Here is a 26,813-nt window from a genome sequence, read left to right on the forward strand (position 1 = left end):
CGCCGATCACCACGGTTCCTCCAACTGTAGCACCCACGTAACCGCGGCCCTTTCGAACCCCATCAAAAGACGGGGATCTCATGGACCGGGGAAGAAAAGGAAGGTAAACCATTTTCAACCAACATCAGCCGACTCGACATACCGAAATTCTTGGCTTACTTAATTTCTGACGTAATAAAAATACAATAGGTATACATTTACTTTGTGTATTTGTTTTTATTTTGTAATAACAACGATGAAATTTGTTTAATTTTTAACAACTCAATATTTAAAAAGGAAGAAAGAGTGTTAATTTGATGTAACATAATATGTTCCAGTGTCTTCATCCGCATGAAATTATAATATAAAAACTTAATTGTATTTTATTGTTTACATTTCTCAAATTCTCAATTGCAAATGTCAAAATTACCGTCAAAATAACCTTGGTTCCGTAATATTTGCAGTTTGCAGTTTATGGTCCTTACCCCGCGTGAAGGTTTTTTTTTTTTCGATTTATTAAATCACTAAGTTTAATAGCGTGATAATATATAGCCTAAAGATTGTCGTAAATGTAGAGTTTTTAATAAAGAAAGAATTATTCAAAAATATGCTGTAGTTGACATTCTACGCCACAACGTCTCTACGTTTTATTATATTAGTATAGATAAAGATTATTTATATATAGTTTTAATAATTTTAAAACATTCATAATAGTAAAATTATATATTTGTACCAACAATAATAAACGTTTGAAGGTTGTTATAAGGTTCAATGATATTGAATAATACATCTAATATTGTATCCTTTGAATAAAATAACATAAGAAAATTCTTATACCCAATTGAATACGTAATTATATTTTTAATTCTACGCATCTTAAAATAATATTAAAGCCTAAAGATAAGCTGGCATTAATCTAATGTAATTAATTTTATGTCAATTATTTATAACGTGTCATTTTATACTATAACATTTATGAGAAGGAACTAAAAATAATAGTCAGGAGCAAAATCTGAGACAGAAATCAATAAATATAGCTTAGGGGCCCTATTGCCTAATGTTCCCTTGAAATACATCGCGACTTGTTTATAATACGTTACAAGAGGACATTGAACTTTGTAAACTTGATATATCTAACGGAAAATAATTTATAAATCCATTCTTTTATTGTATCTATACATATACCATAATAAAATTGTAGTGTCTCTTTGTGAAATCAAAAGAAAAATTCCAGATTTCAGGAAGATGATGTATTTGCATTGCTGATAATGAAAATCTCATTGAATTTTTTTTTTGTCAATCCGTCTGTCTGTCCTCAAGCCACGTTTCGGGTAATATCCGAAACGGCTAGGCCGATTTCGGCCTGACTTTCACTGGTAGCTGACATAGACGGGTATATTATAGATTTTTTTTATTTTAATATTGCGTGAACAAAGTCGTGGGCAACAGCTAGTTTCATATAAAAATGCAAATGTTACATAAATCTACCACTAGTACCCAGAACTAAAATTCTAATCAATTACATGTAACCTAACATTAATTTATGTGATCCCCTGTGAATACAGAACTGCTAATAATGGTTACTAGGAACAAGTAATACTACATTTCTACGAATGTGTTAATTTAACCTTCAACTATACGGACGTTTGTTTTTTTAAATATATGGAATATTGTTTCGAATACATTAACTGTTCTTGTTAACATTTCCATATAATTATTATGATTAGTATATTTTTTCTTTATAAATTTGCACATGTAATTACAATTTCTATTTAAAAATGGATAGTAAGGAAGCATTAAATTAATTAAAGCCAATTATTAATAGAAAAAACTAATAAGCCCAACTGCTGGATTATTCCCAACCGTCACCCCGATCTGTCCCCACGTGGAGACAGATGAGAATAAAAAGCTTCATCCGTCCCACCCTTTGCGAAGAGGGGACGATTGGAACTTGTTTTATTTCATAACGGTTCCATCAGTCGCCTTATTGGTGATAGTGGGACTTGGTGGTGAGACGGATGAAACATTTTCTTCTCACGTGGGGTCTGAGCAGGGTGATGGTTGGGAATAATCCCAACTGCTAATACTCTTCTCGCTACCTCTGATACCCATCTATGACATTCTGAGTAAAAATTGTTACCAATCAAACAACAGAACATTTCACAATTTGTCAATTCGTTTAGACTACAAAAAGATACAAGTAATAATTACTATTTCTGTGGATTTTATTGAAGAAATGCGGTGTTTAGAATACATGTGACCGGCATACATACTATAAAAGTATTTTAGTAAACGTAAAGGAACGCAGTAGGAAAGTAATTCGTAAATCAAAGCGCGATAATTATGGTGCAATGAAATTTCCACATAATTTATTTTATACTAGCTTTTGTACTACTCCGTCCGCATGGAATAAAAAAAAACAAATGTGAGTAGGCTATGTCTCGTGGTCATCAAGTTTGAGTGCAACAAAGCTGCAATGACTTTGTTATGACATATTTCCCGGCATGCGGAGCGAACAGTGAGTGCTGTCGCTCGTGTGGAGCTTGAGCCCAGTGGGTCGTATCAAATTGCGATCGATCATTTGATTTCTTTTGTATGAAAACGCGAAAAATTTTGGTAATACTGTATACTGCTTTATGGAAATACAAAATACCTCTATAACCTATGCCCATTTTAGATTCATACAATTATTTTTTAATATGGTTTGTTATTATAGTCGTATAAATATTATATATTATATATAGTCGTATAAATAATAGAATCCTGATAGGTAGAATTGTTTAAAATGTGGCCACTTGATAATTAACATTTATCCACAGAAAAGCTAATGTAAAAAAGATTTTAATTTCAAAAGTGTGCACAAATAAAATGAAAATGTAACGTTTGAAGAGCGTACAATGAAATCGTTCTGCAAACAGACGAAATTTGTAGCACATATGGTGTAAAATCGCTACTAAATATTAATTTAGCGCCATTCTCTGATTATATTTCGGCAGCGCGTGCGAACTTCGGCTGGCGCGCGTGCCGAGCACAGAGCGTGGACGAATCATTTATCCAGAATTTAATACCGGAGCTACGGCAGAGCTTTTTAGATGCGAATTCTTAGTAGAACACGCGACCACTTGTTACAGGCCGAGGAAGAATTATCACACTGTTGCATCTTTTATAGATTAACTACAGCAATATAACCGGACGGTTAATGCGTGTTCATTTTAATTTATTTAGTAATCACTTAGCGCTATTTATATTAACATTTTTTTATCTTTCCTATGACACGAAGGTACTTTTAAAACCTTTATAATGTGTTTACCTATTGATATAAAGTTCTACGTTAATTATTCCTAACTATATATCGAGTTTATGCAAGGTTCAAAATAATATTAAAGTTAATGACTACTTTTAAAACCTGCACTACTACTACACTTGTTGACCTTCAAAAGTTGAAAGTTTTCAGCGCATTAAAAAAGAATGGAAGCATTTAAATTATTCGTAGAAAAAGAAAGGTAAAAGAAAATACCAAATGTCAAACTAGGGAATACTGATTTATAACATACCGGCATGACAAATTGTATAACGTTCCATTTGTGGGGCATCATCAGGTAAATCGAGGAATAAATGTGAGATATATTTGAAAGAATCCGAACGCGGATCAATTTCGGCCTTCGGGTCAACGTGAGCGTGACGTGAGCAAACTCATACCCTTTATAGTGACATCGGTTTGACGTAAGCGACCTGTGTCAAATGGAATTTTCTGAATAACGTTACCTTTGGATACATCTCGCACCGCAATATTTATAACATACGATAGTTGTAGCAGCGATAGATATCAAATTACTATTTGTAATATTTAAAATATATTTTTACTGTTAATAGCTACATTTTGTTTTGTCATATTAACAGTTTGTTAAACTAATATATTTAAATATAACTTCGGTTTTGTCTTGGAATTGAGTTTTCCTCATCCCATACATAGTTATTTATTATATGTTGAATTAAATTTTCGTTCCTATAAATTTTATGATTAAATTGTATGCGAAAACTCTCTAAATTAAAATAAAAAATCTTCGTGTTTAAAACACGTAGGTTGGGGTCGACAAGACGTCGTGCAATTTAAACCCAAAAAGATTGAACTTGCGCGTTTGACTCTAAAACGCAAAAAATAAATATTTCCATCAAAAATTATTCTATAAATAAACTGTTACGATTACTTCAGCTAATTTCTTAACTTTCTTTAATATTTATGCGTATCTGACGTAAGTACGATGACGTACGTAATTTATCAACATTGTTACCGATGCTCGTTCATTATTTCATTTCTTTTCAAAGAAAGGGTTAAATCTAATTTAACTAATATTATAAATGTGAAAGTTTAGATGGATGGATAGACGGATGATTTTTTTTTATTCCACGCGGACGGAGTCGCGAGCGAAAGCTAGTACAATTATAAATTTTAACTTCGAATCGATTTGCATGATGGTCTTAACAACTCTCATTGCTTCATGCACATTCAATGAATACTGGAAAAACTTGTTTATGCATTTGACCAATTTTGTTAATAGCTCATCCGTTTTTCACAGATTTCCGTTGATAAAACATATTATAATAGTTCCACCTAAGTTTTGATTTACGGCGTGTTTCCTGTTAGAGCTGTAGGTGTCGAGGAATTTACGACGTCGGTGTACTCTCGCTTGCTTTTTATTATTTAATAAAGAAACGTTGCCTGTCCGCTGCGTCGGGAACTGCCTTTCAGATCATTGATATACAAGCTATAGTTTGTTATCACAGTTGGGTCGGAGCCGGGGGCCGGCTTCAAACGATAGAAATCGCGGCACAGACAACATGGAATCCATTGCATTTATTGTTATTGTCAACCGCTACTTCTTTATCTCGACGTGGAGAAAAGCATAACATTTATATTTGCTACTGTTGAAGTTAAAAATGTTTTATATTTTCTATTATCTTTTGATGCATTAAGGTGGTTTAAATATGAATGTGAATGGCTACAAACGTAAAGAAAAACCGAAGAAAGTATAGATGAATTGTTTAGAAGAGAATATACTTAAGACAGGCATAAATTCATATATGTACACTGATTGAGATGTGTGGAAGAGCAGCACATACTGTACCAAATGCCAATTCTCCGTAGGGATAAAGGAAACTTAATGATGCATAAAGTTGGTATAAATACACAATAAAAATCAATTACGACTTTTATTTAAGTGTCTAATACTAATTGGTGCTGGAATACACTGTCTTATATCCGCATATCCATGGGTCGTATTTAGCCTGAAGGTATGGATTAGTCGATATGACGGTTTCAATGTTAAAATGTGTAAACTTGCATAAAGGTAATGGAGGAGAATATTCTGCACATCTCATTCTATACTCCAGAGTCCGCATGAAAACTAAATTTTATGAATAATGGATGAAAACTAACCATCAATGATTTAAAGAATATAACTGCAACGAAAAAAGAGAACGTAAAATGTTTACCGCAAAATTAAGCTCAAGAGATTTAGTAAATGATCGAATACAAAGTTTATAACACTCTCACTTTTGTATTTTAATCCAGCACTCGGGCAGACATTTTTTTGCAAACAAGAATCGCTCTACACAAATAAATAAAACGAATGTTATGAAACTTAAAATTAAAATCGTATTTCAATCAGTCCACACGTATCGGATATATTTGAGTATGATCGTAAAATGTAAAATGTTTATACGAAACTCTGACGACCCTTGGCTCAATTGATTGGATTTGAAGTGCAAAGTTCAACATTTCAAGCAGCGAGGGATTGCCACATCAGGATCATAAATTTACCGTATAAGCAATATATTACGTCCCAATAGAATGAACTTTGGTTCACGTCACAGAGAAGGGCCGGTATCTAAATGTGTTACGCTTATGAAATAAACGAACCGCGAGCTCGGACAACACTCGTATCAATTTTACACATAGAGGATACACGACCGGACAAAATGTAATCAAACAGAGATGAAAAGGGTCTCACTATTTGTGTAGGATATCAACTATGTTAGTTACCGTATCATGCTCAACTTTGTTTACTAAAAATATTATCCTCCTGTTACTTATGGTTTAAATCTAATAACAGAAAACATTTTCTAACTAACTTTGCATCTCTATGTTACTTAAGGGACTGCTTAATTAACAATTAAATGTCTTTGAGCATTAAAGGAATAAATTATTTTAACATATAACCCTATTCCCTCTGTATATCATTTTTGTTAAAAATAACAATTTTCATTGATATCAAAATACTAATACGTCAAAAAGATTCGCAAAATACTTAATGCTTCATAGGAAACTTGCTCCATTACTTGACCATTCTCACAAAAAAGGCGAGGTAAAACATTTCCGGGGCAGGTCAATGAAAACGGATGGAATCTATCCAAACCTAATAGCCAACAAAATTCTCGAACCTTTCAAATTTTCCAATTCACTTAAATGCTTATTCAACATCATCGACTCCTACTTTTACTTATAAACATATTATGAACACAAGTAAATTTGTTTTACGTCAGAAGTAATTCAATCAGAAAATTTCGCTTACAAAGTTTCTTTTCTAATTCGCTTGATTGCCACATTATAAAGTAATCTTTTAATAAACGAGATACGCCGCTGAAACGTACTGAATATTAAAAACGTATTTAAACTCAGCACGCCTACTGTCGTAAAAGCGGCATTTAAACATAATTAATTCTAAAACAATATTCACAAATTAAACGGAACAAATAAATAAACGAAAGTAAATGTAATTAAATATACTTTTAGTAAAGTGAATGTTCTCGATAAGTTTTAAAAGACAGAAAGTGAAATTAGAAATACAAACACCGTATTAAACAGGAGAAAAGAAAGTCATTTATGTTGGCGTAAAAAAGTATTTTTTGTAACAAATTGGCTTGAAATCAAAACTTCCAACTTCGCATCTTAAAACTTGAGATTATGGTCGTTTTTATTGTGATATCTAAGTCTTCTTATACACAACACGATGACTTACAACGAATTACGCATTACACGCGTCGTTGTTCTATCTGCTAACGCCAAAAGTCGCTACCTTTTTGTCAAAATCGTGAGAAAGGTCGTTGCGATTTTCAAGATGGCGGAGCAAATCTACCACATATAGATGAAATTTTGTTTGTACGGTGCGCTCGTTACGCGATACCCGCTACACAAGGATACAAATAGTTATATAACCTAAACATTATCGTAAAACCTCTTAAAGCTATTTAAAAATTAAAATGAAACAACATATTATTTAGATCGTCGAAAGTCGTTGACCAACAACAAAATATATTGAAAAGTAATCTTGTATTTTATGTTAACTCTTCAAATCGTATATTTAGATTGTTTAAAGAGATCTAACTCTTGCAAAAAGAGCTACTGTTACTTCTTGGAGCAGCTTTATTTATTTAAGAAATAAACAGCTTTCAGATTAGGACAAAGCCCGAGCAACAGTAACGAGGGTAGAATTTGCTTAACATTTCTGTAGCACTGTTTAAACATGCCATCCTCGTCACGTACCACAACTGACTGTTCTGTTCTCTTTCTTGTAATCCGATATTCGGTTGAGATACATATTTTAAATGAGATTATTGTTAAGCAAGTTACAGTAAAATAAAAAGTACAATCATATGTATGAAATGATAAAGCATAACGTACATTTTAAACTAACCTTAAATCTAAAATATAAGTTTATTAAAATATACTTTCAATATTCTGACATAAAATAAGGAAAACAAGATAATATTCAACAGAAATGTTGTGTTGAAAGTTAAAAGTCTGCACACATACGGCGAAACCTCTTATCGGAGAGATGTGTTATTACATAAACATTTATACGAAAATAGAATTCAAATCTGAATTTCAAAACGACAGCGGGGTTATATCTTTACTATTTCAAGTTCCAAATTTAATTTAACTTTTAGCAAATCTTAGTATTTTAAGATCGTTCGGAATTTCCTCTTTCATTTTTAAGATCACGGTCAGTATTTTTAAACATGAAATGAAAATTAAGAATTACAATACTTATGTTTTTCAAAAATGCGATAAAAAGTCTGTAGTGTGTAGGGTTTCTAAATCCATTTATACGTGTAAAAAAGAGACTTTTTATATATTTTACAAGGTAAAACATTTAAAGCTTGTTCGTATGCTGTATAATTTACGCTCTTTTTTATTTAACAATACATGAAGCTAAAGACGGTGGGTACAACTGAATGAGTTTGGAGTGGCTGAATAATGTGGAAATTTGAGACTTCAAATAGCCATTATAATCCTAAGAAAATTAAAAAGGGGTTTCTTTATAGACGTAAATTTAAGTAACGAGGTTTAGACTATTCGGGTAATGTAATTTCGAAGACGTATTACGCTTTCATTTGATAAACTCCAGTTTCTTAAAAATAATATACATTTTAACATAAACTTTATATCTATACTATTATAATAAAGCGTAAACACACACTTCTTTGTTACCTAAAATGTCAGCAATTACAGCATGTTTTTGAATAATTCTTCTTTTAATAAAAATCCGTACACTTCGTCACGCTTTAGGCTATATATTTTCACGCCACTAAACATAGGGCGTAAATATTTTGGATAAAAACCCTAATGTGGGAAAGAGACCATAAGTTGCTGCCAACATCAAGGAAGGAAGGTCGCCATGGTTTACCATCATGTCATGTCATTTTTGACATTTGCAATTAATAATTTGACACATGTAAACAATATAATAAGTTTTTCATAATTTTATGCGGATGAAGTCGCACGGGTACAGCTAGTTTATTAATAAAACACACAATGAAAACAAAAGCTTACTTAAAATAGAAACTTTGCCGACCGTGACGTACACCAAAACAGATAATCGACGTTTTGTATGCTACTGGCGGACTTGTCGCGTCTATACTTAACTATTAATCAAGTACAATTTAAGTAGAGTTTTTCTAAAATCAACATATTAAACATCATCACATCACTTACAAAACTTATATGAGATTTGTCGATGTACTTTATTCCCTGTTGTGTGTAGCCAGGATCGCTTTGTCACTACGGTTCTAATTAAAACCTTCCTTCTTTCAGCCTTTATCTATGTTTGGAATAACTCAACAGCTTAAAATAAAATATAATGGAATCAATACTGACTTTATACAAACACTGTAGAGCTATTTATAAATCTTGTTTACTCAACACTTGAATTAATAAATGAATTCCAAGTTACCTCAATTCAACCCTTAATTCATGAAGCTTGTGTTCATAGAATGTATAGAATATGGATTTAACATGTCGTTAGATATAAATAGCACAGATAAAAAGTAACATACATAACTATTCAAAAACTCGGTAAAAACAGATACTAGTGTTATTATATTTTTAAAACGCGATACGCAGTTCAATAACAAATTATCAATCACAGTTTAAAACAAACGGCGAGCGTAAGAGCGAGGTAGGAGGGGAAAATGGGGTGGATGGGTATTGGTTTGTAGTCGCGGGGGCGTCGGCGCCAGTCTGACTGGCGCGGATGCACGGCCCAGCATGCACTCAGTGCAGGTACGATCTAACCCGACTCCACCGCTACCTCGCCACAACAACCTGCCGCTATCGGAAATTTACCATTAAATTTATTTAAAACTTTATTTTATTGTTTACATTCCGTATAAATTTCAGTTACAAATGTCAAAATTCAAATGACGTGACAATAATATTGACTAAAAAATTCAAGTAAGCGGCAACCTTAATTCTTACCGGTATTGGCTTGTAATGTTAGTCCCTTTTCTCGAAGTAATATTATCTATATATTTCCTATTCGTTTAAAAAATATGCTGCTATTGTTAACATCCATAACAAAGTATGAGCTTACGTTTTATTATATTAGTATAGATTACCGCATATAAACAATATTTACTAATTTAAAGAGGAAAGCTGTTTATTTTTTTATAATTTGAAGTAAGTCCAAAACCACTGGGACGTATTCCGAAATAATTTCTCCGTTAAAACTACATAACAAAGTCTGTATTTTTTTTTTCTCTTTTTATATCCACAAGTTGCGAGCAACAGTTAGTTCACTGCAACTAAAAAGTTTCTGAATCTATGTATAATCTAATTATAAACAATAGTATAGACATCATAAGTACAAACTGTAACCAGCAATAAAATGTAATGAAACAAGTGCAATTTAAGTTTCAAATGTTTTCATTTTAAATATCTATTTTATATTAAGAAATAACCATTTCTAATAAATATTATCTTTTATTTTAAAACGGTACAGTTATGAAGAATTTCTATTCTTTTAGTCTTTTCAACTACAATAATAAAAGCAAGTTACGGCTTTATTTTTATCGCATCGTGATACTTTGTGAAAATGGAGAAAAGCAAAGTTCGCATCCATGTAAACAACATTATAAACTTGCCGACCAACGCTAGTGATAACTGACGGCTATACATCATATTAGCGAAAGTATTGATTGGTTATTCTAAGAAAAAATAAGAGGAAACCTCTATCGGGAAAAACTATCAATCTGTATACAGCAATAGATGTTAAACTTGATTCCTGTTAAAGATCACATTAAAACAGATAAGAACAGAATAAGAAACGGAATAATGAATACAAGGACGGAAAATAATTCAATCTGGAGCAGTAAAGCCTTGTGCGCAGACACAACGTGTGTGGGATGCGGGTAAGATGAGCATAATAATTAAAATAAAGACTGTATAATTAAACCAAGACGAAAAGGAAAATAACATTTAAGACATAATATAAAAAGTTGAAGTAGTAAAATTTCTTTGTTCGCACAAATAATGTGCTATTTATAGCCGCAACCAAGAATTCCGAAAATAAAAGTTAACATACTTGTTCTTTAACCTAATTTAGTATAAAAAAGTATAAAGTTCAACAAAACCAACGATGAAAGGGAAATGACCTCGTTCTTCGCGGCCACACCAGTCGTTTGAAACCTTCTCACGCACGCATCTATAAAATTTATTTTTAGTTCGCGTCGGAAGTAACTAGTTATCTTGCGATTGACGATTACAACCGAGTCCCCAATTAGAGAGCTTGGTATACCGCCGTGGAATCAGCGCCATCTGCACTCTACTTAGTTAATTAAAGGATCACCCGTTTCAACCGACCAATGACAAACCCAAACCAAATTAGTTCCTACCTTTATTACAACCTATATTAGTTAGTCGTATTTATAAATTATAGTTAGTTGTATTACATTATAAATGTTAATAAACTACCAGGGAGATTCAACATGTATTAATTGTCAATTTTGATGTTTTGCTACAATAAAAAGAACAGATGAATTATAAATGTAAAGAAAATACAACATTTTTATATATGACCGTTTTCACTGACAAGGGTCAAGATGTTACGCTTCGCAGAGATTTAAAGGGCTTGACCGCAGATTTTGTATATTACAAGAAAATATTACCATACTTAAAAAAAATTAAAACACTTTTAGACTAATTTGAACTGGTTTCATTTTAAAATAATAATTTTAACTTCAGCATTTGTATTCTGAATTTTAAAAGATTTTCAATTTTAACTTCCTTCCATCTAACACATAGTGATGTAACAAAAAGAAATAACCAATAGGTTAAAATGTTTATTAAAGCGTAGAACGATAAGAAGATCCCTAAAAGTAGATTGCATACGAACTTATGTTCATTTAATTTTCCATGAAGAAAAATAACAACAATGAAGAGACCAAGAGCTGGTTTAAATTGACCGGTGCTCCAGATTCTGGGAATATAAACAAGCGGTAAGACGACAAAACTATTACAACGGGGAGTTGTTCAGAAGCAAACGAGTGATAGAGGGTGCTGGCACGAAGCCAGTTGGACCGTGAATGTAGTCCGTCGCTCGCCGCACTTACCGTCCGACCCTACGCAAATGTGACGCGGAAAAGTGAAAACAAATGTTGACGTAATGCTCACCCAGCCTGGCAAACAACACAATAAGTTGAATTGATTTAAAACAACACGTTATGACGAGAACTGGCGTGGTAAACTTTTATGACGAACTAGCGCAACCCCATTTATAAAAAAACTTTTGCGTGCCTCAATACATGAAAAACATTCGCATATAGTCATCACTGCATTAGTACGTAGATAAAATTTTATGCAACGTAGAATATCGTGCAGATTCATAAACTGTGTTACTCATTTTATTACAGCTTCCAGCTTTAATAGCACACCGAGTAAAAGGTAGGTTTCATGAAACATAACTTCACAAATTAAGTCCATTTTTATTTTTGATAGTAACATTATAAAACTTTTTTTTGAAAAATCATACCCAATCTGAAGTAAATTATCTATACAAATTAAAATATCTTCGTTTTGTGTTAATAAAAATATGGTTAGTTTTAAGCTGGTAAAACATTTGGACCTTTTTTTATTGTCCACTTATCACGCAATAAGATTTCTTTCGACTTAGTAATCACAATATAATCTAAAGTCGTTACCAAAACAACGGAATTATGTTTGGTCGTAAAACAGTTATTATAAAGCCGTTTGTTTGTATTTAACCTACAAACACACAATTGATTTAAAGGCACAAGGAGAATATGAAAAGAATGAAACTGTTGTGACTGCGGTCGGCGAATGTTCCCTTATTTTCTACGCTCGTGGCTAAAACGATTCATATCGCTCGATAAAATTTAAGTGTATTGAACTTGACGACGCTATTCTAAGCGACGTCAAAGCAAAACAATGCGTAAATGATAACATTTTATTATTCATTTACTGTATTTCAACTACCTTCGTTTGAAAAGAAACAGTTTGAACATTTAACATGTACATTTAATATTAGTCATGTTTGTTTGGACCACAAAGAACCCATCTGTTGCCATTATTTTTGTATAAATACGAGTAGGTAAAATGACTGTTAATTCATTTTTTTGATCACGTGAAGATTTAGATTTGCAACCGATATACGTTAACTAATCGAAGCCATTCAAAATAATAAAATAAATAAGATAAAAAAGTTAAGCTGTTTTTAAACAAGTTATGTGGCGGACATCAATAGTTATCTGTTACTAGCTTTCGCCCGCGACTCCGTCCGCCTAGAATTAAAAAAAAAAACAAAAGTGAGTAGCTTATGCGTTCATTTTACCACCAAATTTCATTAGAATCCGTTTAGCCGTTTAAATTACAAACTCTAACAAACATCCATCCATCTAAACTTTCGCATTTATATTAGTAATATTTTTAAAAATTTTCATTGATATTTCAATTTCGGACGAAAGTATATATTTGGAAGCGGTGTATATAGTTAAATATGTACGTAACCAAAAGGAGCATATGGTAAGAGGGGAATTACTTCCGGGGCGCAAGTTCGACAACTCGTTTGCGGAACTATGCAAGTGAGCCACAGAGCAATATTGCCTATTGTTTGGCATCTTCAACTCTTGGCATCGAACTTTAAATACAACACGGCCCAAGTGCACTGTCAGCATAAGTACTTTACCCTATGAATATTGACGCGCTTGTTTCCAAAATGTAACCATTTCAATTTCTAAAACTGACATATATTATGAGTTATTTTCACGTAAAAAAATACTTTGAATCAACAATTTATTTAAAAGGTCAATTCGTGTTTCATTAATTTATGAACACGATTACGAATTCATTTTTAATTTGCTTACATTTGCATTTAAAACTGAAACATCGTATTTTGTGATAACGAAAATTTGTAATTACGCCTTTAATCAATTAAAGCATCGAATTAAAAAATCTGTTTCCTTATATAATTACTTTGTATGATTTACTATTAGACTCTGTAACAATAATTAGTAATAACTACAATCAGTGTTATACTTTGTAATTATTCAGTATACTTGTGACAAATAAAATACAGAATAACCTCTTTTTAGAGCTGTTTGTACTGATCATCTTCAAAAAAAAGTAGCAATTAAATTGTGAGTAAAATACGCGAAGTTTGGATGGATGGAGGTTTGGATGTATCTCAAAAGCAGCTTAACGGATCACGATGAAATTTGACATAGATGTACAACAAAGTCGAGTAAAACACAAACATGTAGCCTATGTGTTGACAAGTATTTTTTTTAATCCGCGCGGACGAAGCACACGGCTTACGCTAGTATTAACTAAACTAAATTAACTTGTATGTATTACGAGTCTAACCTGCTAAGATTCTTAAAAAAATGTGGAGTTTTTTTTTTATAAATACTTAAATTCTTCTAAGCGAAAGACTTGAAAGTCTAACATTCAAGTCCAAACTCTGAAAAAACACTCGCTCTACAAATGTATCCCCGAATCAGGATTGTTGGATTGGTCAGAATATAGTCATTTCTGTCATCAAAGTTTTGAACTAGACCAAAAATGTTTATTTAAGAACGTTTATTTAATACCATAATAACAATTGAAATTGATATCTTCGGTCAACTTTATCAAACTTCACTAATAGAAATTTAACCGAGCCCGTTATTAAAAGATTGACCTTTTCGTTTTTGACATGACCTATTTAATAATCGATGTTATAATAAATATATCAGGCAGTTTGCGGGGACTTTAACGGTTATCTATATAATAGGTAGAGATACTAATGATGACCTTCCCTCATCAGATATCCTGGTTAAATTTACTTTATATGAAAGTTCCCATGTTTTTCCTATAATCCTAGCCTGGCAAGGCTATGCTGAATTGGTCTCTGAAGCGGTGAATATTTGGAGGCCTTCTTGAATATTTTATCATCAATCGATAGTATGTAACGTAAATAAATAAATTATGTTTCTCGAATGTATCTTTTTGACATTTGATTTTCATCTACATCTGGCTTACAAGACCTTATAAAGTTTTAGAGACACATATTAGTCCCTAGAAAAAATATACGAAACTACTAAGCCATATCTTTTAAAATAACAATGTAATTTGTTTAATAGACTTTACAATAAGGGGTACAATTTCATTTCTAAAAGCGTTACATCTTGCCAAATGTTCGATATCACAATAAGTAACAGTCATCACGGCGACAATAAGCCTATCGTAACGTTGAGTCATTCTGATCCTCCTTATACATACACTGTCGTACCATTGAAGCAATAAACTGTCTATAAAATGATTAATGGATGTGCATCGTCGCCCTCCCTCGACGTTTTCTCAGCCTGACTCACTTTACACAGCTTCATTCACATCGATATCATACTTCATACTTCATAGTATCATACTAATATTATAAATGTGAAAGTTTAGATGGATGGATGGATGGATAGATGGATGTTTGTTAGAGTTTGTAGCCTAAACGGCTGAACGGATTTCGATGAAATTTGGCATAGATGTACAGGATAGTCTGGAAGAACATATAGACTACTTGCATTTGTTTTTTTTAACTCCGCGCGGATGGAGTCGCGGGCGACAGCTAGTAGTTACTAAAATATAACTTTCTAAGCAGAATACTGAAGGTTACTTTATTTTTGTTTCTTCCCTGGATCATATTGGGATAAATATATATAAATATTTATAACGCATTAAAAATAACCTTGTATTTATTTTCGTTACTTAGATAATCCTGTCCCACCTGCCTAAGGCTATATCAATAACAAACGATAACATTTTTTCTGGGAAAATACAGATTAACAGATGTAAATAAAATAAAAATTAAATTATAATTAAAGGTTTTTTTAATGGTGGATTTTTGACTTGTTTTGAAATAAAAATTACGTTTACTCAAAAATGGTTAACTTTGAATAATGCATAATTGGTAAAATTGCAAAACTTCTTCTCTATCACCTCTTAACGTGAATACGTCGAATTACCAATAACCCTGTTATTTCATCAAAAAAAAATTACTGCTTTAGTCATGCACAGGGGGAAAAGGACTGAGCTTCTTTTTTATATACACTTACCTTATTAATCTTACTTCTTACTAATATTATAAATGCATAAGCTTGGATGTATGGATGAATGTTTTTTTACCACGTAAATCCAAATTTCATTCGTTCATAGTCTGTAAGAACATAGAGGCTACTGAATAAGATTTTCTTTAAAATTTACGCGAACGGAGACACGGGCGACAGCTACTATCCTCATATACCTGTAGATTTAATAGAATTCATAATAAAATATCAGGAGTGTGATGTGAGGTAAACTGTTGGGTATGTTGAGAATACAGCAAACATTTGAAATTCAGGCAGCTCCTTTGTGTTGCTAAAACAAATCCATCGATCATTTTAGCGTAACGAGCAAGCCTCCCTCAAAGCAATTACGGTAAAATACCCACGCTATATATTCATGTCGTGGAAAATGTTTACTCAGGGTCTTGTCCCTGATTATATTAGGTGATGCACGCTTCACTACCAAAAATTCTGTATTCAAAACTGTGCTAAATGAAATTGATTTTGTATTAACATAATAAAATCTGTTAAGTACTCTGCATACAAGAGTATGTATTAATCATTAGTTTTATTCCGTAATAATATTTCACTTCGAAGTTTTTTTTTTACTTTCCAAATATTACCATCAAAAGTAGACCGATATGGCTTCGTGTAACCCTCTCTTTTTTCTTTTTTTTTACACACTTCCGAATCACTTCAGTCAGCCCGTGAACATGGGGCGTGCAACTGTGCCGAAATATCGGAAGCTAAAACAATTCAATCGTGGTAAGAAACCCGTATCTCACGAGCATTATATTACCATTAAAATTAATAAATAACGTAATTTTTTAGTCAACGCTTAATTTAATTTATTTATTTATTTCTATTGAAGTTAAAAATTAAATATTTCCTCATCGGTATTAAATGAAAGCTTATACAAAATAGTTTATCCAATACAGCATTAACGTCGTAGACTTTCTACGACTTTTGCTCGTAGCAGCGATAAAATCGCCTACGCAAACCGACGGGAATGAACTTATATGAGAAAAACAAGTATAGAACAGACAGATATCTAATGTATACGTCCCTAGAGTAAACGATTTTGTTTTCAACTATTGTCGAATAAAAAAACTCGTCTTAACAAGTTATAAAAATGATTTTTCAACTTTAATCCCGATGGTATTTTCTATAGTCATGAACAATCATACTTTTGAACGGATGAATGTTTGTTTCTACGAATCATAAAAATGGCTCACCGGATCTCGATGAAATTTGACAAAAGTGTAGTAGTCGTTTGGACATGAGCTACGTATAATTTTTTCTTGGACAAAAGCATGAAATAAGTTAATAGTCATATTAGCATAACTTAGTAAACTTTATGTAAATAAAACGTAGGCAAGAGATACGTATTTATATCATCGGCACGAACACAAAAACATTTTTTATAAATAAGTAAAAGTAACTTATCTGTTTACTTACTAACTTACTTATCTGTTTTACTTATTTTCAAAGAAATATGTAAGAAGAAAAAGACATATAACATGTGATATTTATGATTTTGACTATGGATTCCTGGTATAAAGTAAGGCAGTTTATCATTCTAAAAGCAATCAAAATAATAATATAGCAAAAATAGTGTATTTAATTTCTACATGGAGACCGCTATTATTTACGAGATCGCAAAAGAGTGACAGTTGTCAATTTTTTGTGTTTCAAATTCAAATTGAACTTCAAATATAATACGTCTATTTTATAGCACTAAATATAATAAGCGACGAAAAAAATCATAAATTAGACTTATGTTTCCAGCAGCGAAGCACGTTTACTTAGACATTAATCGCTGGAAATGAAAAATATCGTTATTAAGAAGTTACCCATTAAATTGGATAACGTCCTCATTATCTTGATTCTTTTTAACGTATAATAAAAGAAACATAATTAATTTGTTATGGTTATTAAAACTGTAACAACGTCAGAGGTTGTAGGAAAATATTCTTATTTTAACCTTTAACGTAACTTTTGACTTAATATAAATATGTATTCTTTTATCAAACTTATTGTCAAAACTTCAACAAAGGGAAGACGAGGCATGCAATAATTTTCGATTATTACAAGGAATTCAAATGGGATAATAATCAAGTTTCATGAGTAAATAATTTATTTTTTCGTATATTAAAAAAAATTCAGGGTAACTTTATTATATAGTAATTAGCTAACCATTAGGTTCGCTTAGATTAGGACATTTATCTGTGAAAAATATTATAAATGCAAAAGTTAAATAGATGGTTATTTGTTACAGTTTGTAATCTAATCTGCTGAACGTATCTCGATTAAAATTTGGCAGGGTTGTATAAGATAGTCAGGAAGAACACAAGGGCTACTTACTTTTGTTTTTGACCGACTTCCCAAAAGAAGGAGGTACTCAATTCGTCTGTATGTTTTATTTCACGCTTATGAAGTCGCGGGCGAAAGTTAGTTTTAAATCAAGAGTTTGAATCTTTAGTCAACTTTTCCATCAACGATCATCAAAATTAAAACGTACGCTATTAAAATTTACTACTACTATACTATTTAAGATTTAAGAAAATGTTGGTTGTTTTAATATAAAATGTTACGCGAAAGTTATATTTTCCTTTGTCGCGTTGTTAATACCTTAGTATTTGTAACAAGCGGAACGAAAGCAGCTCTTTTGTGAAATGCGAGAATGAAAGTTAAACATAAGCGGGCGACAGTAAGAATACTTTGTTTGTTTATGGACATGTTACCGGGAATCTGTGATATAGGAATTGTAAACTATTTATAGAATAAGCAGAAAATTCCGAACCAGCTTTGGCAATTTGTTAAATGTTGTCTCAAGGTTTTTTAAATAGACATATATCTTGGTAGATATACACATTCCCTAGGAATTATATAAAAAATCGTATTAGGTGATGTATGAAACTAATGTTTTCCGTAAATAAAATGAATAAAACATGTTGTTACACGGTTTTTTTACTACTAACCCCTCCTTAAACATCGGTTTACCCCCCCCCCCCCGATCTCTGGCTTGCCCTTTGGTGTTTTGTAAATGTATAGATTTCCTAGGGATGTGTATGGGATAATTTATTACACATTCCCGAATCGCTTTAGGAGTACTTTTACTAGGAATTGTGTATAATAACAGATTTCGTACATATCCGCTAACATATAAACATGATACAACGTAGGTAGTCGCGGTAAGGACATCAATTTAGTGGGTGTACAAATACCTTCGCCAGTAAATAATTTTTAAAAGTAATATTACTCAAAGTGAAAGCTTTGAAGTAACGTCTAATTAAAATAAATTATTTATGAAAAAAACCAGCGACCCGCCCCCGCTTCGTGTAACTACTACCTAAAAGAATTTTATACAGTTCATCAAACATCATAATATCAATTTTACTGTAGAGTTCATAGTTCATTCAACTACTATTAGCTAATGGGCCACCTTGACAAGGAAAATGTCACCACACAAAAGGCAGGCTTGAAATAGAAAATTCATTTTTATTTTTCTATATGATAAAGGGACAAACAAGTAGTGAACCCTTGTTAAAAATATGTTACCGACGCCATACTAAAGAAGTGATATTTTAGAAATACGTGAACATTCGCCATGGGGCTAAAGTGAGGATACTGATGATATAACAATAAAAATTTTGCTTTCAATGATATTAGCAAATTTCGGAGAAGGGACCAATCAAGAACTACAAAAGTATGAGTCAGTATATTGTGACTAACTTCCATCACATAAATTCGTTTAGATCATTTGTTTTATCATTATGTATCAAAATTACTTAATTATTTCCCCGAAGGAAATTATGTCATCGAATTTGATCCAATTTACAACACAAATAACTAAATCATTTTAATTTCATGTCGAATACCGTAACAACGGAAATAAACATAAAACGGGGTTGTAGCTTACCTGCCAGCTACAGGCTACTGGTACAATGCGTGCACACGCCAGTAAAATGTCAACGAGGTCACATGAAACCAGGCATATCAGTGTCAGTGTCAGAGAGAGTAGTAGAGGTACGAATATCTCCTCATCATCTCACTTATTTGCACATAGCTGTCGCAAAATCAGAAATCCTGTTAGCTACGAGCACGCCAGGTACAGACACACATACCTGTGGTGCCAATAACTGGGATGCAGGCCACCTACTTTCATGTGTATTGCATACCTAACGTATAGAAGTGTTACTAGCAAAGTTCAAACGTTGATGATAAATCTTAGAATTTATGTGTTTTTATCTGTTTGTTCCCGCAAGTTAAAAACAAGTTGCAGGTACGTTATAAAGTGGCAATTCCACTAACAAGTTGCACCATTCATTTTCGTGTATGGATGACGATGAAATCTCCTTGATACGCTGCAAATAGCGTAAGGTTTTAAAATTCATTTTGTAAACAAAAAAGTGGTTATTGCAAGAGAAACGTTAAAGATAGATTTATGCTATCGCGGACTTTTCTATAGAACTTTTTGAGATCTACAATTCTTTCATACATCATTTTTATATACCTCTAACGGTTTAGGCAGCGTAAACCGAGAAAAGTTAAAGTTTAGTCATTTTTTGACGCCCGCGTCCAGAAACACGTTGTTTATTAATAGTTCCTAAACATTAGTAAAAATATAGCCTATGTTACTCACAGATAATTTACCTTTCTGATGGTGAAAGAATTTTTAAAATCGGTCCAGTGGTTTTTGAGTTATTTCAATACATACAAAAATACAAAAATACAAAGTTTTCCTCTTTATAATATTAGTATAGATATAGATATGTGAAGTCTTATAATTTAATTAATTTAGTAGTTTCTAAATATAGGTTAGGAACAACAGTTTCAATCAATCCTTAATGTCAAGGGTACGTGTTCTATTTGCGTAAATCTGTAAAGTTTATTTTTGTTTCAACGCCCTCGTCTCTCAGTTAAAACGATGTTAAACTAATATTTGGATCATTAATAAACTTCTGAGGCCTGATTCTAAATAGCCAATATACTAGCAACGCATTCTAGTGTTTATTTTAAATGTAATTGAAACTGTCGTGTACATTTTTTTTTTCATAAAAAAATTAAAAACCACGACACAAATGATTTTCTTAAAAACAATCAAAACACGTTCCTATGAGTGTGTATTTAGCATTAGAAAGTTAATTTTTTTTAACGATATATAAAAATGCTACAGGTACTTAATTTTTTATCTTGTGACAACTATTATTCGTTTTAAATGCATTACGACGAAAACATTAAAAGCTGGACAGAAGTTGTAACTAAAATTAAACTCAACATAATAATTTGGACCCTGTTTACGAATGCACAAGTCGTCTCCGACTAAGGAATAGAGAACAGAGGGCGCGCGCAACCGCCTCGAGCAACACTTTCCCCGGCAGTGCTAAAAATAGACGCTCGCAATAGAGTAGCCGACCGCCTTCACCGAACGGGGCTAACTTAAAGAAACCTTTCCACGTATTCTCTTACACCGCCTTGATATATGGCCACAACTTGCATCTGATGTCGTCGGATTTAAATATACGACAAATGTTGAGCTCAGTAAAACTTTGGTTTTCTACCATAATGCAGACGTCTGAGCTATTTACGTTGTTTTGTGTTTTATCGCTATTGTTTTGTCGCCCTTAACTTATAGAAGGCACCGTGCCCTCAATGGTATCTTTAGTAAGCTGATAATGATGATCTAATACGCATACAACAATTTTTTTTTTCGAATCTGTAGAGCAATTAGCTGTTATACATGTGGCGATTCACACCGTCCGAGTCACTCATACAAGAAAAATAATAGAACAAATTTTTGACATCGTCAATTGGTTCAGTTCAACAGATATCTTCAACACACTACTGTGGATTTCGTTAAACTAGTTAGGTATTCACGGAAGTTGTGAACTTGCAACTGTTCAAGAAAGCTCTCATGTAGTTAGAACAATTATCCACTAAAGTGAATGGAAGTTAATATTAGCTACAACTTGGTTGTACCTTGTTATGTATCTCAACATAGTACCATTACTTTAATTGAATAGTAAGAGGTAGAGACAACTGTAATTATGTGAAATAACCTACAATAAAAGTTTATTAGGGCGAGGGAAATAAACGGTGAGCCTTTGAGTCTATTTTTCTGCCAGCTATACTACATTGCATGTAATTCACATTGTTACTTAGATATTCTAAGAATTGCATCGCGAAGGTACAATACGGTGAGGAATTTGTTCATCTTCATAGTCAGTCTTATACAGTACAGTACACATTTTGTTCTATTTTTATTAAAAAGTGCTAATGTTAAGAAAAAAGTAGCATAAACATCAGATTCGCTACCACCAGTTTTAGGGGAATTCGTTGTAAGTTAAGGATAGAATAACAGAATACTGTTAGAATGCAACAGCTAGAGTTTTAAAGTGTTTCTACTAATTTATCATCAACACAACAGGTTGCTAATAGTATAGCTGTTGTGTACAATGAAATAAGATATGTTGTTATTGTTCCGCAGAGTGCCCGCCAGCGGCAGATGGCATGGAGCGGTTCGCGTGCCCCACGCCCGACCGGCAGGGCCGCTACCGCTGCATCGACGACCACGTGCTGTGCGACGGCTTTATTGACTGCCCCAACGGCGAAGACGAGGACCGCCAGGCTTGCATGTTTTATAAAACGGTAATGCTATATAAATAATCATCTACTCACCCAGAAGGATATTATTAGGCCTCACCTAATCGGTTACCGCTATTGAAACACACGTATAAAAACATCATATTGTAATTTCATTCATTCTCACTGAAAAAAGGAATTAACAATACGTGTAAGGACAATATCCTCCTCCTCCTCTGGTGGCTGCTTGCTATTTTGACACCTTAAACAATTAGAAATGAAAATGAAAATGAAAAAGTGATTTATTTAAATTTAATTATACTCCATGTATACATGATTGTTGGATAATATTTGATTGTAAGAAATTAACAATATGTTTCTGTTGTTTTTCAGACAAAAGCTCATCTAGACGTGTTGGCAGATGCGCTCCTACGATGGGCGCGCGGCCGTTAATCTATCTATCCCTCCGACATTCCCTAGTGCTACCGAACCGACAGTACTGCACAAACCCCAACAGACTGACATAGATACAATCAACCGACATGTGCGAGAGTTCAGTGGAAGCTGCGAATACACAGGATAACATTCGGGCGCAACCAGACGTGGGACTTTATGCCTTTATTAAAACATATCACAAGGTATACAGTCTAACAGTCTAGGCCAAAACATGGGCACTCAAAGAGTGTGAGGATTGCGACTGCAAACAGAAGGCGACTTTGTACGCGAGGTTTGAATGACATACTATTTCTGGTTCGTCCCAACACTCTATCTACGTGCAGCTTATTAGTTTCCCTTCTAATTATTAAGTTTATTAATGTTAAACAATTTAAGACTGTAATTTAATGGTAAAATGTTTAGTATAATTTTATTTTGTAATTTCTCAGACATTTGAATATGTTATCAATTGTAACATTTATTTATTGTACGTTATCTTGTAGGTTGTTAATTTTATATTCAATACATTCCTTATATTTATGAGGGTTGTAAAGTAAATTGGAGGTCTGTACGTGTACATAAGTTAAACTATTTCACTGTATTGATTTAAATATTCGGCCTATATGCAACTGGTGACTTGAGTTTCCTTAAACGGGCTCGAACGTTACCTAACAATGGTCTTCATAATGGCAGCTATTTATAACCGATAAATCCTTGTAAATCATTCCGTAGATATTTTTATTTAGTAATATTGTATTGTAATATGGTAGCACAAGTTTTCGACTGAACGAGATCGAAGATATCATTTGCCGAAGAAGTCTGAACTGTTATCGATTCTAGTCATGAATCAGTTCCTATTTTATAGTTTAACTACATTAGATTTTTTTACATACTAGTTATATTTATTGTTTAACATTTTTTACTCGCATATAAAAGAAGCACATTACTATTTTGAGGTACCTAATTGTATCTGTTGTCCTGAAAACGTTAACTAAATATTGTTTTTTTTAACGTTTTTTTTTATTTACAAATGTGTCACTAGCTTAACAGACATACTCTGACCAAATTGAAATGTAAAATAAAATAAAATTAGATTAAAGTGATCCAAATAAACCTTTGAATAAACACATTGTTCACATCCTAAACATTTTAGAATTTAGGCGTAATTCAATTATAAATATAAATTACTAATTATATCGGATTTAAGGTTTGTTATAATGTAAATGAATAGAAATTTTATGAATTAGTAACTTTAAGTTAAAATTGAATATGACCTGAAGGTTTTTATTATGCTTATTTTAGAAGTTAGTCGCGTGTGATGCACTTAAATATAAATTCGATTCATTGTTGTATTATTATTTTCAATGCACAAAAAAATACAAAAAAAAATGGTGTATGTAAAAAAAATATGTTTCGCATATTTTAACGTGTAGTGATCTAGATAAAAATATGTGTAGTGAATAATTTATGTAGAATTTGCATTTTAATAAATTAAAATTGTATATTGGAGGATATAATCTTAGTAAAGTAAAAGTTTCTTAAACGGCAGTGACTAGTATAGAAGAGCTATTCTGTTTGACTTGTAATAAACATTGCGGCGGCGACGGCCATCTTGCATCAAAGTTTATAAACACCAATACAATTTGTAAATGTAATATAATATCATAACATAGGATGTGAACATAGCGTAAATAAAGATAAATCCGAAGAGATTAAGGAGGCACATCAAATCACATTTTTTTATTCCAAATATACTTAATCTAGAAGTTATAGTTTTTTTAGTTCCCCAATATAGTCATTGATGTTATGTTCCATACAAGTTTGACACCTAATCGCGAGTCGATTTTCGAAATGTAATTGTCTATTATAAAAAACAACACTTAGGAAATTCACTCCAATAAAAGACTTTTTTGAAACAAACAAGCAATCGTTATTAACCGCAAACTAAAAATGAAATAAAATACCCCTAACTTCTGAGAGGACGTCATAGTTCGACAAAGTTTTCTGGTCCGGTGCGTCATACAGGGGCGATTAGGCGGTTAGTTTTATAAAATATACCAGTGAATTTAAATTGTTGTAACACATGTTAATAAAATATTGCTATCTCTGTTTACTTCGACAAAATGGGAATGATGGCAATATTGGAAGATAATTGTTACACTAATGGAAACTCACCGAGACAGCTGTAGACTTTTGTAACCAAAGATCTTGTGACATTTTTTTGACATTGACTGGAAACACTTTGTCTTTTTTATACATTCCGATGGTTCCAACGTATCATAAGACATAACTTTGTTGTTGTTGTTGTTATTTTACGCCTTTCCGTTGTTTCTTCTGTTAATAAATTAATAAATACTAATTTATGTGTAAATTTGAAAGTAACTTTAGAAAGAAAAAGGAATATAGATATTTGTCGTCTATTATATGTTCATATATAGTAAAATTTGCGTTTGAAACTTACGATAAATTACGTAGGGGCCATCGATTTTGCCCGTCGGGCCAGATAAGTTTGTCGCATTATACAGTTCTTGAGCCATCAGACTTAGTGGTACTTGTATTTTCAATTTGGTCTTCAACACAGTTCAATCCTACATTTGTTTCTAAATCTGCTTTGATGTGAATCTTATCGTCGATTTATCTATAAACCAAATACCAAATTAAACACAAATTGTTTACACTCAGGGGTTTTAATTAAGATGTCCGCGATTGCGCCGCATTTAGACCAATTTATTAGTATACTAATTTTGATGAAAACCATTGCGTAAATTAAAAGAACAGTCGAACTGATCCAGTTTTTGTATTAATTTTATTGCCTAGTGTTTCATAATTTATTAACCAACGGTCGCCCACTTTCGGGTATAATTTACTCTTGAACATTACGATTAGTTCAACAATCCTAGTAATTAAGGTCTATCCTAAACATAGTAAGTTTTAATTAAAACTTTTACAATTTTAAAGGAAAATATATCACAAATTAATTAGCTTTTAAGAAGCTGAGAATTATCACTTTGCTAATTTATGTCTTCTGTAAAAAATAATACCTTAATTTGACTGATTTTCTAATAACGGTTTGGTCGCGATCGCCGCATCTAAATTAAAAATACCTATAATATGTTTGTTTATTATAGTGACACGTCTGTAAATTATTTAATCTGTTTGTCTTTTGTATATTTCAATATTCACTTATTTTTTACATAACAAAAAGGTCTTGCAACCCTCAAACGTCTTAATTTTTTTTTTAATTACTGCATTATTTTCAATTTTCAAAACAATTAATTGGAGTACTACCTAGGTACCTCAGCATTCGTTTAGCTCACTAGAGACTTTTCTAAACTTTTTATTCTAAAAAATAAAAGCATAAAATCTTATTCCATCTTTCGGCGAACTTACATTCATAAATTTTCAATATTTTAATAAAATGTAATTAAGTCTATAATTTCTAAAATGTATTTAATTTCTTAGTACTTAATGATATTGCTAAATATTAACATAATTGCACTCAAAATTTGCCTGTTTCGTATGTGCACAACAATTTATTGTGATATTTTAAATATTATAGGATAAGATGCAAATCATGATCTCGTGTATAGTCTATGTACCTATCGATTATTATCTTATTGATTATTATCTTATTTACTTACTTGTAAAACTATACGAGTCTGTATAAGATGCGGGCTAAATATTCCCTCAGTTAGACCTTGCCGACAGGCAACAATTGGTTGTCAATTCAAACTATCCTTTTCATTCAGTTATATATATGTTATTTATAAGCTAATATTAATTTATTTACAAAATATGTACGAATAATTTATAAACTATTAGCAATTCTCTGTCAATTTTCTGTACATAGAGGAATAAAACATCATTGGTGTTTAGTCTATTGGAATGTTAAATGTTAACGCAGTTTTCATTGTACTCGTTGTAGGATCAAGATATTTGCCATAGAC

At 32.1% G+C, this 26,813-nt stretch overlaps 1 protein-coding gene across 1 annotated transcript in view; it reads left to right on the forward strand.

Annotated features, from left to right (window-relative positions):
• Positions 1-22,954, forward strand: part of LOC106102982 — a 37,459-nt gene extending 14,505 nt beyond the window's left edge. The window contains exons 2-3 of the mRNA XM_013282609.1: positions 22,337-22,497; positions 22,825-22,954. Of these exons, the coding sequence (XP_013138063.1) occupies positions 22,337-22,497; positions 22,825-22,884 (221 nt within the window). The 3' untranslated portion in view covers positions 22,885-22,954. The remainder of the gene's footprint in view (positions 1-22,336; positions 22,498-22,824) is intronic.
• The last annotated feature ends 3,859 nt before the right edge of the window (positions 22,955-26,813 follow it).

The sequence above is a fragment of the Papilio polytes genome, unplaced genomic scaffold (assembly GCF_000836215.1).
Source record: "Papilio polytes unplaced genomic scaffold, Ppol_1.0 DF823879.1, whole genome shotgun sequence".
Classification (NCBI taxonomy): Eukaryota; Metazoa; Arthropoda; class Insecta; order Lepidoptera; family Papilionidae; genus Papilio; species Papilio polytes.